General features: G+C 43.5%; 2 protein-coding genes across 3 annotated transcripts; both read left to right on the forward strand.

Annotated features, from left to right (window-relative positions):
- The first annotated feature begins 2006 nt into the window (after positions 1–2006).
- LOC114803142 (protein SOGA3-like) lies at positions 2007–6185 on the forward strand. The gene is made up of 7 exons (XM_029002507.1): positions 2007–2229; positions 2478–2629; positions 2986–3210; positions 3500–3643; positions 3917–3973; positions 4074–5144; positions 6047–6185. Exons 2-7 carry the CDS (start codon positions 2546–2548, stop codon positions 6155–6157), a joined length of 1692 nt encoding a protein of 563 aa, XP_028858340.1. The 5' UTR covers positions 2007–2229; positions 2478–2545; the 3' UTR covers positions 6158–6185.
- On the forward strand, positions 6162–12614 carry LOC114803148 (uncharacterized). 2 transcript variants are annotated; one of them, XM_029002516.1, is made up of 6 exons: positions 6162–6355; positions 9283–9487; positions 10241–10555; positions 10663–10697; positions 11085–11649; positions 11776–12614. In XM_029002516.1, exons 2-6 carry the CDS (start codon positions 9374–9376, stop codon positions 11995–11997), a joined length of 1251 nt encoding a protein of 416 aa, XP_028858349.1. In that variant the 5' UTR covers positions 6162–6355; positions 9283–9373; the 3' UTR covers positions 11998–12614. The 2 variants fall into 2 exon arrangements, with proteins under 2 accessions (XP_028858349.1, XP_028858347.1); XM_029002514.1 differs by lacking the exon at positions 6162–6355 and adding an exon at positions 7058–8522.
- Positions 12615–16440: the final 3826 nt, after the last annotated feature.

Raw genomic sequence — 16440 nt, forward strand, 5'->3', positions numbered from 1 at the left:
TTCATGACAAGAGCAGAACCTTGAAACATAGCAGAGAATCATTTTTGAAACGAAGACCGACTGCTGTGTGTTGGAAGCATTCTACACAAGCATCAAACCTTGAAATGCACCAGATGACACATACTGGAGTGAAGACTTACCAGTATGGGAAGAGTTTTACACAAGCATCAAACCTTAAAATGTACCAGAGGACAGATACTGGAGTGAAGCCCTGCCAGTGTGTGGAGTGTGGGAAGAGTTTTATACAAGCATCAAACCTTAAACACCAGAGGATACAAACTGGAAAGACGCCCTACCAGTGTGTGGAGTTTGGGAAGTGTTTTATAGGAGTATCAAGCTTTAAATTACACCAGAGGATACATACTAGAGAGAAGCCATACCAGTATGGAGCTTGGGAGTTTTATAGAAGCATGGTGCCTTAAAAAACAGATTTGTGGCTCGAGACAATCCTGTTTCGGAGGACTACAGACAGTTTTTTCAAAGGTTGTCCCCAATTAAACTGCAGGAACATGTCAAGGAAGATCAGGGAAACCATGAGCCACCTGAGCTCAAATTTGGCAAAGGCTGTGAAAACATAAGTACATGTGCTTTCTCAGTTTTAAAAAATGTAATAAATTTGCCAAAACCTCCAATAAAGCATTTTTAATGTTGTCATATTGGGGTGTAGAATTCTGTGGAGAAAATTAATTAAATCCATTTTGGAATAAGGCTGCAACATAACAAAATGTGGAAAAAGTGATGCTCTGTAAAAACTTTCTGGATGCACTGTATATGGTTTATTTTTACATTGTAACTTTTTTAAAACAATTAAAATCAATAGTTCATATTTTGTGATTATATTTGATAAAGAAAAATGAATATGTGTCTGTGTTCAGGTCCTTTAGTAAATGGCTACTAATCAATTCCCAGTAGGTTTCATGAAATTACCCTTTGTCTTTGTATAAAAATCTCACCACATTACATTTACAGCATTTATCAGACGCCCTTATCCAGAGCGACTTACAATCAGTAGTTACAGGGACAGTCTCCCTGGAGCAACTTAGGGTTAAGTGTCTTGCTCAGGGACACAATGGTAGTAAGTGGGATTTGAACCTGGGTCTTCTGGTTCATAGACGAGTGTGCCACTAGGCTACTACCACCCTACTACCACATTGCAAGTACTGCATAAAAAAAGTTTAGGTTTTTTGTGATCGATGCCAGAATCATGCAATGACAAATCTAAACAGCTATTATATTCAAATGTAACTATATCTACTGCTGAGGATATTACCTATACAATGCTCACATGAACAAACCTGTATTCTAAGATGAATTGTTAAAATTATTTAAGAGTAATTAAGAGTTGCCTTATGGCCTTAATGAACCAGTCTAAATGAACCAATAAAACAGTGAGGCAGAAACTTGCTGAATTGTTGAACATAGTTGGCCAATGAACGTGATTGTTAATCGCTTCAGTTTATCTCCACCAACGTTATAATTCATCTCTGCATCACCCATCTGGAGCTCTATATTAACAATGCAAATTATCCAACGTTCCAATAATGTTACTACACTAAAAAAAGTGAGCACTGGCTGAAATTAAAGTTATCTGTCACACCTAATATTTTAGCATTGACATAATTTAAATAAACAGGTTACATCAGGTTTGATTGGTTTATTTACATTATTGGGTCTTTTAAGTTTATAAGTTTAAATTTTTAAGTTTATAAAGTGTTCACTTTTGTCAGTGTTACAGCTTGCTACCACAAACAAAATCCTGCTCACATTGATGGAATATTTGATTCTTCAGTTTACTGTCTTCTGTACGAGCTGGACAACCAAGTCTTTACCTTCCAAATAAACCCTGAAAACGCAGGTTTGGAGGTTTCAAATTTAGAAAGAGCGACGGATATTTGATTTTAATGTAACAATTTTTTATTTCATTATCACTTCAGTCCATCAGTCTCTGCTCCGTTTTCTTTTTTTTTCCATTTCCTGTGAATTTTGGCGGGTCAGCCACAGGGGGCGCTAAGCGTTTCCGGCCACAGGAGAAGGTCCGTAGCCGCAAAAACGGTTCTGCTACATCGCGCCGCGGCTCCAGATCCAGACGCGTATCCATAGGGCTTCAAACGAGGACCACAGAACCCAGAGAGGTTTTCGGCGCCGGTTCCCAGGCTGTAGGCCGGCAGCAGCGCGGGGAAGAGGCCGCTATCCAGTCCACTGGTGCTGAAACGCTCCGTGAGCGTCTGGGTGGGCGTGGGTGTGTCTGTATGCAAGAATCGCTCAGAATGTTTATGTGTGTGTGTGTGTGTGTGTATTATTTCCATATGTGTAAATCCTTACCTCTGCAGCAGTGTTGCCATATAACTATTGCAACGTCGCTTATAAATACCGTCCCCGTCCTGATTACTACATTTTTCACCGCATTTATTTATTTAGTACGTTCTAATATTGTATATTAGTTCATTTCAAGGCAAAGTTGTTTTATTTTTTACAAGGCAATCACCTTGGGAGATCTGGCAACGCCGCTTTGCATTCGGCAACAGAAATACAGGCGGAGAGAGAGATGGACTCTGAGAGCCACCCGGAAGCGTCGCCAGACGTCGGGCCCGAGATGGAGAGACTGACGGAGGAGAACGAGGAGCTGAAGGTGCGTCCGCGCATAAAAGGATGAGCAGCGTCTGGTTAAAAGTTGTATTTTAACTCATTTTATTGTTTGACATATATATATAGTTGTATGTAGTGTGTGTGTGTATATATTTCAAAGTCAAAGTGAAGTGATTGTCACATATGATACACAGCAGCACAGCACACAGTGAAATTTGTCCTCTGCATTTAACCCATCACCCTGAGTGAGCAGTGGGCAGCCATGACAGGCGCCCAGGGAGCAGTGTGTGGGGACAGTGCTTTTGCTCAGTGGCACATTGGCGGATATATTGCAATCGAAGGGATTGCACTGTGCGCATTGTACCTGTTGCATGCAGCAACACTCAGCTGTCTCCTCAGCTGGAAATCGCGGAGCTGCGCGCCGAGATGGACGAGATGCGTGACTCCTTCTTTGAGGAGGACACACGGCAGCTGCAGGAGGTGCGGCGCGACCTGGAGCGTGCCAACAAGAGCTGCAGGATCCTGCAGTACCGACTGCGCAAGACCGAGCGGCGGCGCGAGCGCTCTGCGCAGAGCGGCGAGGCGGACGAGGAGCTGGTGCGGGGCCTAGAGCAGGACCTGAAGGTGCGCCGCTCGACAACATCGATCATAGATTCTAAAATACAATCACAGGAGGATGGGTTTCTGTCAAGGGTTCGTCCCTTTTCCGTGCCACTGTTGCCTTTGGCACTGTTTTATTGTATAAATAAAATATCACTGATCGATTGATTGATTGATTGATCTAATTAGGGCACTTCTGTAAAACATTTTCCAATCCGTGGGTTTGGGAATGACAACAGAATCCATATGCAGTCATGTTTATCTGTCTGCGTAGTGGGAAAAATTATAAAGTGATAAAGGGTCTGCACGGCAGGTGGCAAAGGATGTCTCGGTCCGGCTGCACCGGGAGCTGCAGCGGGTGGAGGAGGCGCAGAAGCTGACGGAGCAAGAGAATGACCGGCTGAGAGAAAACATAGTCCAGCTGCAGGTCAGCAGGCAAGCCCTGCTGAACCAGGAGGTGAAAACACACACACACACACACACACACACACACACACACACAAGACCATATGATCAGAAATACGACCGGAATTAATAAGAAATGGAATAATAAACACTTTTGTTTTCTCATAATGCACTATATACTGTCATCATTTAACTGTTTCTATCTTTGTTGTCAGTAGTTTGAGATAAATATAAGTTGCAGGATGGTAATATTTGCAAATGAGACTGTATCAAGACCTTATACAACATGACAAGAGTATTTAAGTGACTGTTTGTATTTATTTAGAAGGGAACTGCAAGTAGAGACGAACTTGGTCCAGAAGAGAAATCTCCACCCAGTGAGGTATGAAGACCACTTTGCTGAGAAATTCAGCAAAATTCAGCATAATTCAGAACTACAGGTTGCTTAGAACATCATCACTGTGGGTGTTTTGTGTCATTAGGAGGACAGCAAGGATTTGCGCTGCCACCTGTCGTTGATGAATGAGGAGGCAGAGCTTCTGCGGAAGAACATGGTGACTTTGGCGAAGGAGAAAGAGAAGGCCGAGCAACAGGTTCAGCAGTACCTTGCTCTATATGGGGAGTTGCTTCCTCCTCCACCCCAAAACACGCTACCCCACCTCAAGGGTGAAATGGCAGGCCCACCCAGCATGAGGGAATCGGAGCTGAAGCTGCGGCTTCGGTTGGTGGAGGAGGAGGCCGACGCCCTGAGCAGGAAGATCGTGGAGCTGGAGCTGGAAAGCCGTGGCTTGAGGGCGGAGCTAAGCGATATGAGGGAGGAGGAGTATGGCGGTGGGGTAAAGCAGCCCGGCCAGTCAGAGCTCAGGGAGCAGCTGCTGCTGTTGGAGGAGGAGGTGGAGCTTCTCAGAAGAAGCAATGCTGAGGCGGAGCAGCGGAACATTCAGATTACAGAAGAACTCATCACGCTGCGTGAGGGCGGGACAGGGGCGGAGTCTACACAGGAGGAGCTAAGAGTGGCACGGAAGCAGTTGAATTCATTGGCAGGCAAATTACTGCAGCTGCAGGCAGAGAAACAGCAGCAGCTAAGCACGCCCCGCCCAGCCTCGGATATAGTCCGCCTGCCAGACAGCCATACTGACGTTGTCAAGAGTCGTGACCCCAACTCTCGCCAAAGGGAGGGGCCTATAGGGGGAGAGAGTGACTCAGAGGAGACAAGGGGGACTCGGCTTCTCCTACACGAGCCAGGGCCTATAAAACAAAGCCGTCAGGAGACGATTGGTCATAAGCACATGATGAATATCCACCTGGAGGCGGAGCGTCTGGGTGGTACTATAGAACAACTGATCAGCGAAACAAATGCCATAATCTCCATTGCTAGCAGACCACAGCCCGGTCCACCAGCAGAAGAGGATTCTGGGAGTGTCGCGAGAGAGCAGGAGCTGCTGCAGCGCATCAATGGGCAGATGAAAGGATTCCAGAGCAATCTGCACGGATTCATGCAGAGTCTTCAGATACCAGGAAGCCAGGAACAAGACCCCCACGAACGCCTGTCTGTGAGTGAGTGTGTGAGGAAGTGAGAGAGTGTGTGTGTGTTAGTGTTTAGGTCCCCACAAAGAAATAAAAACAAGTGCCTGTATTATTATTTATATCTTAGTGGGGACCAAATTTAGATAATAAAATACTAGATATATTATTATAAAATTTTTATTACAAATATTATGTATTCATGTGTGTGAGCTTGTGTATGTTTTTGTACTTTTTATCAGGCACTTGATGAAAATGGCTGAAAGAATGAATTTGCTCTGAAGAGAACTGCAAATGAGGGCTTTATAATTTAGTTTGTTTTTATTAAGTAGAATGTCAGTCTCTAATGGTGAACTTTATCCAGGTTGGGGAAACGTTTCATGTTGCACGCTGTGTAGAATATGATAGACATGAGACAAATTCCTCAGAACTCAATATGATTTGTATCCCGAAACAAGCTTCTCTATTATAGATTTACATTATAATGTATCCAGCGTTGGGATGTTAATAGCGATGCATATTCAGAATATAAAAATGACCAGATTAGCCTGATTTTTTTATGTAATTTTTTAGTTAATCATAAAACCCACGTGCTTCAAGGTGATGTAACCACTTGGAAAAGCATGGCACTTAAAATATATATATATATTCATCATCTATTATTAAGCCATATTCATGCACAGTAATTAACAATTTTACCACCCAGAGGAATTGTACGCAATGTATTTTGAATTTAGCCATTACTACTTTTTAAAGGTAGGTTGCCCAACCCTGAAAATATTTTCCTAAATCATTTGATTTTACATGGTAGAGAATTTAATGTTCTTATATTTTGTCTTATGCCTACAAATTTGCCTTGCTCTGCGTTTCACTTTCATCTCGATCTCTTTCCCTTCTCTGTCCCAACCCCATTGGCTTGTTCTGTCTGCAGATGTTTCAGCCAATCATTTCGCTCATCTTTGTCCTGCTTATGTTCTCTTCCCTCTCCTACGCCACCATTTTCAAGCTCGTCTTCCTCTTCACCCTGTTCTTCGTTCTCTGAGCGGCTCCGCCCCGCTACACCTGCGTGTTTCTGTTGCTGCTTTGTTTGTCCCATTTTCATGAGTCTTGTGCCGCAGAAGCCTCTTGTCAGAACTGTTCACACCCTCATACCCATTGCAGAATCTCACCTCACTTTTAAGACCACATATCCCACAATTCACGCAAGGGGTGGAACCAAGGGCCCTTTCATCAAAAACTGGTGAGTAAAACAATAGAATCATTTTACACTCGGTGAAAGATCAAATATTTATTTGATCTAAACTGTTTATTAACTGTTAATTCCCTTATTTTTATGAACCAATGATATTATGTGTATAGAGAAAGAATGAAAGTGATTGTTTTGTCATTATGAAACACTGCAGCACAGCCCACGGTGACACAATGAAATGTGTCCTCTGCATTTAACCATAGTGAGCATTTAACTTAGTGAGCAGCCATGACAGGCACCCGGGGAGTAGCGTGTGGGGACAGTGCTTTGCTCAGTGGCACCTTGGCAGGTTTGAAGGTCACCTCAACTGCTAGGCCACCGCTGTCCTCCTTATGTTGTCTTAGCAGCAATACAATATTGATCTCATCTGAGGACTTTTGCTAGTAGATAATTAATTAGTTTATTCATTAGTTGGGAGAAACCAACCCCCAATTCGTGTAGTACATCTCTAGGTATCAACAGATTGAAATTATTTCCACACTCACTTTTTAAACATTACTACTTGTCTGTTTTACTTTTTTTACTTTTTCAAATGTCTCTTACATTTACATTTACATTTACAGCACTTATCAGACGCCCTTATCCAGAGCGACTTACAATTAGTAGTTACAAGGACAGTCTCCCTGGAGCAACTCAGGGTTAAGCGTCTTGCTCAGGGACACAATGGTAGTAAGTGGGATTCGAACCTGGGTCTTCTGGTTCATAGGCGAGTGTGTTACCCACTAGGCTACTACCACCCATTTCTCTTCCTGAACATTTTGGAAAGATGAAAAAAGGTTCACTGCTGCCTAAAACCTTTGCGAAATACTTTATGATGGAAGTGTGTGAAATCTGTGATCTGTCATTACCCCATACTCACATCTTAGTGTTACATTAAAGCTCAAAAGGGGTGATTCTGGTCCAATAATTAGGTTTGATTGGCTGGCACTTGAACTTTTGTCAGCTTTGCGCCACAAGCAGCACAATCGTAATAAACAAACAAATCAAAATTGATCTGGACCCCAGGTGTCCAGGAGCTTGGCTGAATCCCACATCTAAATTTAGCCAAAGCGAGTGACTGGCCAAAACGATTATAGCATAACTGTTGTTTATGAAATGGACCCTCCCTCTGGCTTCTGCTCACCCTGTTGGCAGGATTAATCAGATGCCTGTGGAATCGCCCCGTATCCTTGCCAGGGTCTGACAGGGACTTTTAATTAGGTCATTGGCGGTGCAGATCAGATGACCGGCCATCATATTGTGCAATAATGACAAGCGTCAAAATAAATAAAGACTAAAGCTGGCCGACCAAGCATGCCGCTGAAACAACGCTGACAGACTGGAGCGCTTCCCAAAGTAACAACAAGCCACGAGACACAAATCATTTTTATATTTTCATACAATGTCAACTCATAATATAAATCATCAGCATCAGAAAATCCAACCGCTAAGGCAGTATTGGTAAAAGCAAAAAAGTATATACATATAAATAGGTAAGTAACTAAATATTTATTAGAATGAAATAAATATTTAATTCCTAGTTTTTCGATGTGCTGATATGCCATTTTACAACATTCCTTTTAGGAGCAAGTCAATCCGAGATTGCAATAGTAGACCTAAGTATTAACCACTAATTTCTGGATATTTAATGAATGCACTGGCATTCTATCAATACATTCTATCAATATAGCCTAGACTTAATAAAATTGCTTTATATGTATGATTTGTGTGTTATGTATAACATAATGGATATTAAATATAATATTGTTATATGAATGAAATCTTGAATAATAATAATAATATATATCACATGACCAGATCTGCCGGAGTCCCAAAGCGGAACAGCAACAGAGCTTCGGCGTCGGCGGGCGCAGCGCCATAAGCGCGTTGTCAGGCGGGATAATTATACCGAGTTGCGAGGGTGACGACATTCCGGGGCCCTCGGCTCGGATGGCGGGATAAACCCGACCGACTGCGGGGAGGAAGCTCCGGGAGGCGGGGCTGCTTTAACGCGGGGGGCGGGGCCGGCGCCTTTTAAAAACACCGCCACGCGCGGCCTGACGTCACAGTTGAGCGGCGAGCGGCGCGGCGGGAAACAGAGAGAGCCATAAAGAAACAGAAAGTCGCCGCTGTCGCGACAAACCTGCAAATATCGCGGGAGGGCGCGACAAGTACGCAGGTAAGCGTCAGGTCGTGGGTGGGCGACGAACGGTTGGACTTCATGATTTGTCAGATATGATAACTGATAACGACTGATTTGACTTCCTTAGGCCAGGACATGTGACATTTCATAGAATATAAAATCCAGATCTTTGTTGTGGTCAACTTCATTTTTTCACATTCCTTTTGGAAGTGTTTACTTTTACAAAATGAAAGATGTACCTCAGTTGTGATATTGAGTAGCTATTTTGGTTTATATATTATCACTTTTACATGTGATAATCCATTCAGGCCCGCAATTAAATAAGCGAACTCATTCCCTGTCAGTTGAGTTAATGCTCCATGGTTACACGGGGTAAAAATACCCCACGCTCTTACATCACGCGGCGGTACATTCAGGCATTTTCACGGGACTCGCGGGGGAATGTGACAGGAGTTTGCCGGAGCGTCATGTTCCATGACATGGAAATGGCTTTAATAACTGAATGGCAGCAGGGGTGTGGTGGTCGGTGGCTGAGCGTATACTCAGGTAGTTCAGGTATAAACACGCACACACAGAGCGGAGCACACACACCAAATGTCAGGTTTTAGGATGTCACCTGTTGGAGGAATGGGAATTGCGTGCGGAAATAGAACAGGGCTGTCAGCGCCGAAAATATTTTCCATATCTGCGTCACACCAAGGGGCGCCGTGGGACATTTTTAAACGATTCATATTCTGTTAATCATATCTGCACATGATGTGTGTGTGTGTCCTGTCCTGTCCTCCTCTGTCAACAGAAACACACTCGGACCCACACCTGCCTTGCTGACCCTGTGCCCGATCTGAGAAGCAAAAGTCACAGACACACACACACACGAACACACAAGGATGGCAGCCCTGGACCTGCAGTGCCGGCCATGGGGAGGTGAACGGGAGGAGGTCGACGCCGTTATGCTGGAGTGGGAGGAGCAACTGCAGGACATGCAGCGCAAAATAGAGGAGGTTTGACAAACACACCAACACATACAGTCTATAGATGCAAAAACATGAGTGGTCTGGAGCAATGATTCTGACATGCACACACATTTTCAGATCTGTAGTAACAGAAGAGTCCAAAATATAAACACTCTGTTGTAAACATGCACGCACACTCACTCTCTCGTTCTCTTTTTAGTCTCTCACACACACACACACACATATTTTTACTCACAGTACACGGCCCATAATTACCGGGATAAAAATATGAACACGCTACAGAAAGCTTTCGATAACACACTCATTTTGACACACCCTCCACACCGGGTCATAGTTACTCAGGATATAAATATGAACGTACTACAGTAAACATCCACACACACACACACACTCTCATTTTCACAGAGACTAAAGTACATAGTTACTTAGGATAAAAATATGCACACATGGCAGTAAGCATGCAAGCACACACATACACACTCACACACAAAATCTCTTAATGAATGCTTGCATGTGACCCCTGACCCCTGAAATTAATGAGTCTATTTAGCACATAGTGAGAATTCTGACAAGCTTACACACTCATTCACACTCACTTACTCACACACTCAAACCCGCTCACTTACACAGTCGTTCAAAGTGAAAGTGGATACTAACTGACTCATTAAATGGAAACATACACTCTTTACCTCTCTCACACACATGATTTGTGCTTTTGTGGCGGTGTGTGTGTTCATTGTACGCATAATTATTAATGATATGTGTGTTTTTTTATTGCAGCTGTATAACGATGTGATCGCTCGCAGAGGAGGAAGTAACTGCGTTGCACACGGCAAGACAAATGATGTCGCCCTCTACCCCAGTCACCGTAGCAACAGCAGCAGGGACCAGTCTGTTTGGCCTTATAGTGGTGTGAACCAATCTGGTTCCCATAGAAACAACAGCTGTGGCTACAATCGGCCTAACGACTGTTCACCTCATGAGAATTTTACCAGTGGTTGCCATGGCAACAGAGGACTGGAATCTACCATGGAGGTTTTAGATGGATACCTGGTACATGGAAAAAAACTGAACAATTTGGCGTCTCCCAGCCCTGTGAGTCTTCCAGAACATTTGATTTTTTTCCCATGGTCCTCTCTCTCTCTCACCTTGTCTGTATTAATTTGTAATGTCACCCCTCTCCCTCTTTTTCTGTTCCACAGAGACAGAAGAAACTTGATCCTGCTGTGGCTGAGAGGTACAGCTGCTTCAGCACAGACACAGCGCAAATACTCTCTGTCTCTCTCTCATACACACACACACACACACACATATACACACTAGAGAGCTGCACAGCAGTGAACCGTCCCCAGATATGACATTAGTGAGCACTGTGCAGCTAACTCACACATATGCACACCTGTTCCTGTCGTTCTGGGAGGTAGTAGACCACAAAGTCACAGGTTCAAACCCCACTTACTACCATTGTGTCCCTGAGAAAGACACTTAACCCTGTGCGTTTCCAGGGGGACTGTCCCTGTAACTACTGATTACGGCGTCTGATACATGACGTAAATGTAAATGTTGTTGCTGCCACAATGGGTGTATGTAAGAGTAGTCATGATCTTATTTTTTCTATTATCAGGACAGACGTAAGCTGGGGAAGAGCTAAAACATATGACTATGACAACAGGAAAAACAGAATTGTGACCGCTGACCTCCAGCAGCCCCACATCCCTCAGCGCATGACCCCTGGCGTCCAGAACCTTGAGTACATTGCCCCTTCTCAGCATTGCCCCCCGCCAATGGACAGGAAGTGCAGCCCATTGGACAGGAAGTTGAGCAGCCCGTCAGTCCTACGTAAATTTGGTGCCATGCTGCAGGAGAACGAGGGCAAGGTGCTGACAGACAATCACCTGGTGACCCCAACCACGCCCACCCAGATCACACCCAGAGAACGCCCTATCCCTGGAAGCAGAGTAGAGCATAGAGCCACGGGACACAGCCAGTGGGCTGGTGTTGGTTACAGAGGTTGCCAGGTCAACCAGAGGGGTAGCCACAGTAATGGTGGTTTTCTTGCTAACGGAGGATGCCATGGTAACAGAACAATGGTAGATTTTGAACAGGAGCAGGGCAGGCTCATTGAACTCATGAACCAGATGGAGATTGAACATCGGAACGCCACGAACAGAGCAACACACACACCACAGGCAAGTAGTACAGAATGATAATTAAAAAAATTATTCTATTTTAAATAAAAATGCATTGTATTTATTTTCTTTGATGTAAGCTATGTTCAGCGATTGAGTTCTTTTATTACCCATATTACCTTGTAGGTGACCCGTGAGTCCTCCCCAGCTCCCGTGAGGCAAGGATTCTCACGCCCTGCGCGACCAGCCAATCAGCGCCGCCCCTCCAGATGGGCTAGCCACACCCCCTCACAGGTCTACAGACATTCCGGTCCCATGAACCGGCCACCAAGTCCTGCCCCAAAAGCCAAGCCAGCCAATAAGAGCTTCTGTTTGTTTTCTCTGGATACTGAAACCCTCATCATGTGATCATGGTCTTTTTCCACAGAACTCAAAAAACCCAAAAGGATGAAAGAGGAACCATATTTTAACAGACTTACGAAACTTTCGGAAGCTGTTATGACACTTGAAAGCAGATGTTATGGAGTCATAAGGGATCATAATGCTCCCCTACTGCAATGCTGTGCCTAAACTGTGTTTTGTTCAGTTTTTACTATAATATTTTGTATTTGCTGAGAATTTTTGTGTGGTGGTTTTGCTCCTTAGTGCCTCCTGACTTATCTTACAGCACACTATACACACACACACAAACAAGCCACACCCTACTATTATATGTTCATACAGCAAAATATACATTTGAATTTGTACAGCACCATACTCAACAGCAGCTGTATAACCCAGATTGCATACACAGAATTTGCCCTGACATATAACTCCTTAACATATGTCACACACAAACCTGGTGTGGCTGTGTGTTTCTGGTTTGACTTTGAATTGAAAAATTTTCAGAACGCTAACAAATATTATTGTGCTGTGTTTACAAATTTAATAAACATTTCTGGGTCCGGTTTCCCAAAACGTCCCTTTCCCTTAACTCTACAGTGAACTATGACGATGTTGGGAAACTGGCCCCAATGCTTCAATAAGCTGATCTGAATCCTGTCCTGCTTCCAACACACATGATCAGAATTGGAACTTTGGAATATAACATCTTTTGCATCTAGGTTAACTGCTTGTGCAGCCTTATTAGTTTCACTGGTTGATATACACATTGGTATTACAACCAAGTCTCTCGCAGACAAGATTTGTCACTCGCTCTCCATCCCGAGACACTAGGTGCCAGCCCACCATAGGACACACACACACACCACAACCAATTTACAGTCACCAATTCACCTAGTGTGACTGCCTTCAGATGGAAACCCACACCAACACAGGGACAGCATGCAACACACACAAAAGGTCCAAGCTGGGATTCAATGTGTGAGGCCACGTTGCGCCATCATGCAACCCAAAATTTGTCAGTCATTGAGAAGTTAATGTATGCATCATATATTTTCTTTATTTTCATGACCATTTGTATTGGTAGATTCTCACTGAAGGCATCAAAACTATGAACGGACACATGTGGAGTTATGTACTTAACAAAAAAAGGTGAAATAACTGAAAACATGTTTTATATTCTAGTTTAGAATATAATAGCCTTCCTTTTCTCTGATTACTGCTTTGCACACTCTTCAGAGGTCGTCACCTGAAATGGTTTTCCAACAGTCTTGAAGGATTTCCCAGAGGTGTTTAACACTTGTTGGCCCCTTTGCCTTCACTCTGCGGTCCAGCTCACCCCAAACCATCTCGATTGGGTTCAGGTCCGGTGGCTGTGGAGGTCAGGTCTCTACTTTTTGTTAAGAACATAACTCCACATGTGTTCATTCATAGTTTTTCCTTCAGTGAGAATCTACCAATGTAAATGGTCATGAAAATAAAGAAAACACATTGAATGAGAAGGTGTGTCCAAACTTTTGGCCTGTACTGTATATACATGCCCTTCAAGTCATTACAGAGTCACTAATGCTCAACTGCAGAGTGCACCCTTGAACTAATCTTGAACCCAATGGCTTATGCAACTTTCAACTTTCCTTCAATGGAACTTTGGCATTGCCATCTGTGCACACAAGGCAGTCCAGTCTTGTTCCACATGGTGGAATAAATTCCTATCCATGACGTCTTCAAGAATCTCATGAGGACTTATCTCTCTCCACACTTAAACTGTTGCATCCTTATTTCTAATAGCTCTTTTGCTAACAAATCTCTTATTGTTTTCATCATTTAGTCATAATCCATTTAGTTGCTTTTTATTATCATCTTAATAAAAAAAATTTGCAGTGTGCGATTTAGAAATTATATTATGTGATGCTTTGGTGCACACAGACTTGATTTCATCAAAAATTTATTTGAAAACTATTTTAACACTATTTTAATGATTGTCTGTGGAAGTCTTTTGGTAACATAAAAAACCCAGCCAATTACAATTTTTGTCTGTGAAATGCTGCTGTGAGCTCTAAGACTCGCCCCTTGCTAAAAGAACTTAGCAACGTCTCATGCTCCTGTCCTCGGCCCTCCGATGAATGTCAATTGGAGGCCAATCAGCACGTGGACGTGCCCTCTGCCCCCTCACTGGTTACCCAACCTGGGCCAGAAATGTGCAGGGGACTGAAATAGAAGGTGTGACGCTGTTGTGGTGCCTGAAATCTTAGCCCCCCACTGGCCAAGGGGTGTCACCTCTTCCTCGTTTTTACATCTCTCTCACTCTCTTTCAGCTAGTCTGGGCATTTTAACAGACACTTTTTAAGGCCCACCGTTCCAGCACACACTAAGTTACAGCACAGGAAAGGGTCGTCATTAACAGGGTGAAAGGTTGAAATAATTGTAGGGGCACACAGCTGGACGGGGGCTCATAAAAAAGTTATAAATAGGATGTAGGGAACCCAGTGCAATATTCATTCTTGGGGCATAAAATTCTGAGTTATGGCCCTGGTACAGGTACATTTGCATAAGCATTCACACACACATTCATACACAGATATCAGTAACAGTAAAAGCTAGATATCTGATATACTGAGTTTTGTTACTTTAAATCAACATGATACCTTTTTCGAAACTGTATCAAAGAGATATGGTGTGAATAAGCGTGCAAGTGTGTAGGGACAACTGGCAAGAACTAAAAACAAAAGATTAGTGGGTCACAATTAACACCAGTAGTGCATCAGCAGAAGTGGTATTACAATTAGTGGTATACAACTATCCTTTACTGCACCATCTTGAGCTGAAATAGCCAAAGCAGTTCATTTTATAAAAAAGGGATATAGGGGCATCCAAGGAATGTCAGCTCACACAGGAATAAAAACAAGTTCATGGTCACTTTTTACTCACGCGATTGATCATGAGTCTTAGTTTAAGGGTGTGCACACTTATGCATCCAGCTTAGTGTTCAATTTGTGTGTGTCTGTGCAGTGTTGCCTAGTGGGTAACACACTCGCCTAGGAACTAAAAGGACACAAAGTCACAGGCTCAAACCCCTCTTACTACCATTGTGTCCCTGTGCAAGACACTTAACCATTGTGGACCGTCCCTGTCACTACTGATTGTAAGTCACTCTGGATAAGGTCATCTGATAAAAGCTGTAAATGTAAATATAATCCAGGGGACAAGGCAAAATTGTCTGATTCCCCTTATATTGCACGATATGGTGAATGAGTGGATGATTCAGGTGCAGCATTAGATTTGTCTATTTTGACACCTGCAACATGTCATGGAAGCAATATTCTCTGCTCTTTATTATGCCTTCCTTACCGTAACTGTTTACGCCTGCATTGTTGTGTATTTTTTCATTATTTCCATTGAGCATATCTGCGTGCTTCAGTGTGAACTCATTTCGCCAAACGTGTCTTTTCCTACCTTGACTCGAGAACAACAGCCTACAGGGAACAGAAACATCAGTGATAAATACCCAGTCACTGAGGATCCATGAACGCCTGATCCATATCAGGGTCCCAGTTGCTGGAAGCCATTCTGCCACAGGAACTCACCCAGGGTGGGGCGCCAGTATGGACCAGTCACACACACACACTCGCACTTGCAGCCAACTTAATATCTGCCTAGCCTGCATGCCTTTGGGTGGCGGGAGGAGAACTGAGCCCCTGGAGGAAAACCGCAGCATTATGGGAAGAAGATGCAAACTCACACAAAACGAGAGGCCAAATTCTGTGAAGCCGCAGCACTACCCACCACGACACCCAATAAAATAGTACTGAAAAAAAGAATGCAAAAAGACTATTGCCAATAAAATATTGTCAATGTCAACTGGTGTTCCTGGTGGCTCCTGATGCGCCAGACGCCTTTTATATTCACAGCAGGACAGATTTATGGCTGAATAAAAAGCATTTGGCCGACCACAACAAACTGTCTACACCATGTTCACACCAGGGTCGTCTCTAATAAATGAAAGGTGATATCATCATCACTCATAGACAGTGAGAATGACGTGGGTCTGTCTGCCTGGCTGCCTGCCTGCCTGGCTGGCTGCCTAACTGTCTGTCTTTTTACAGTCGGCCCTCTTGCTAATTATAACCAATCATTAGAAAGTAAATTTTGTGGTTTTCCTGTAGAATTCCTTATCTTTCCTACATGCGTAAAGTATTCCACAAAGAAATGCAGAGTGTTTTCACTACTGATACTATGCTGCGTCCATATTTTTATTTGGCTATGATTCAAATATTATAGTCCAAGGCCATCAAAATGATGATTAAACCCTCAGCGCTGCTACAAAGTATTTTGGAGCACAGAACATGTCCATATTTGTTGAATTACATGTGACCTGAGCTAAACTCAGACGCTTCTGCAGTTTGTGTGTGTGTGTGTGTGTGTGTGTGTGGATTACTACTGTCTCCCTCCAGTCTGCGGTCGGAACCAGAC

The sequence above is a fragment of the Denticeps clupeoides genome, chromosome 14, assembly GCF_900700375.1.
Source record: "Denticeps clupeoides chromosome 14, fDenClu1.1, whole genome shotgun sequence".
Classification (NCBI taxonomy): Eukaryota; Metazoa; Chordata; class Actinopteri; order Clupeiformes; family Denticipitidae; genus Denticeps; species Denticeps clupeoides.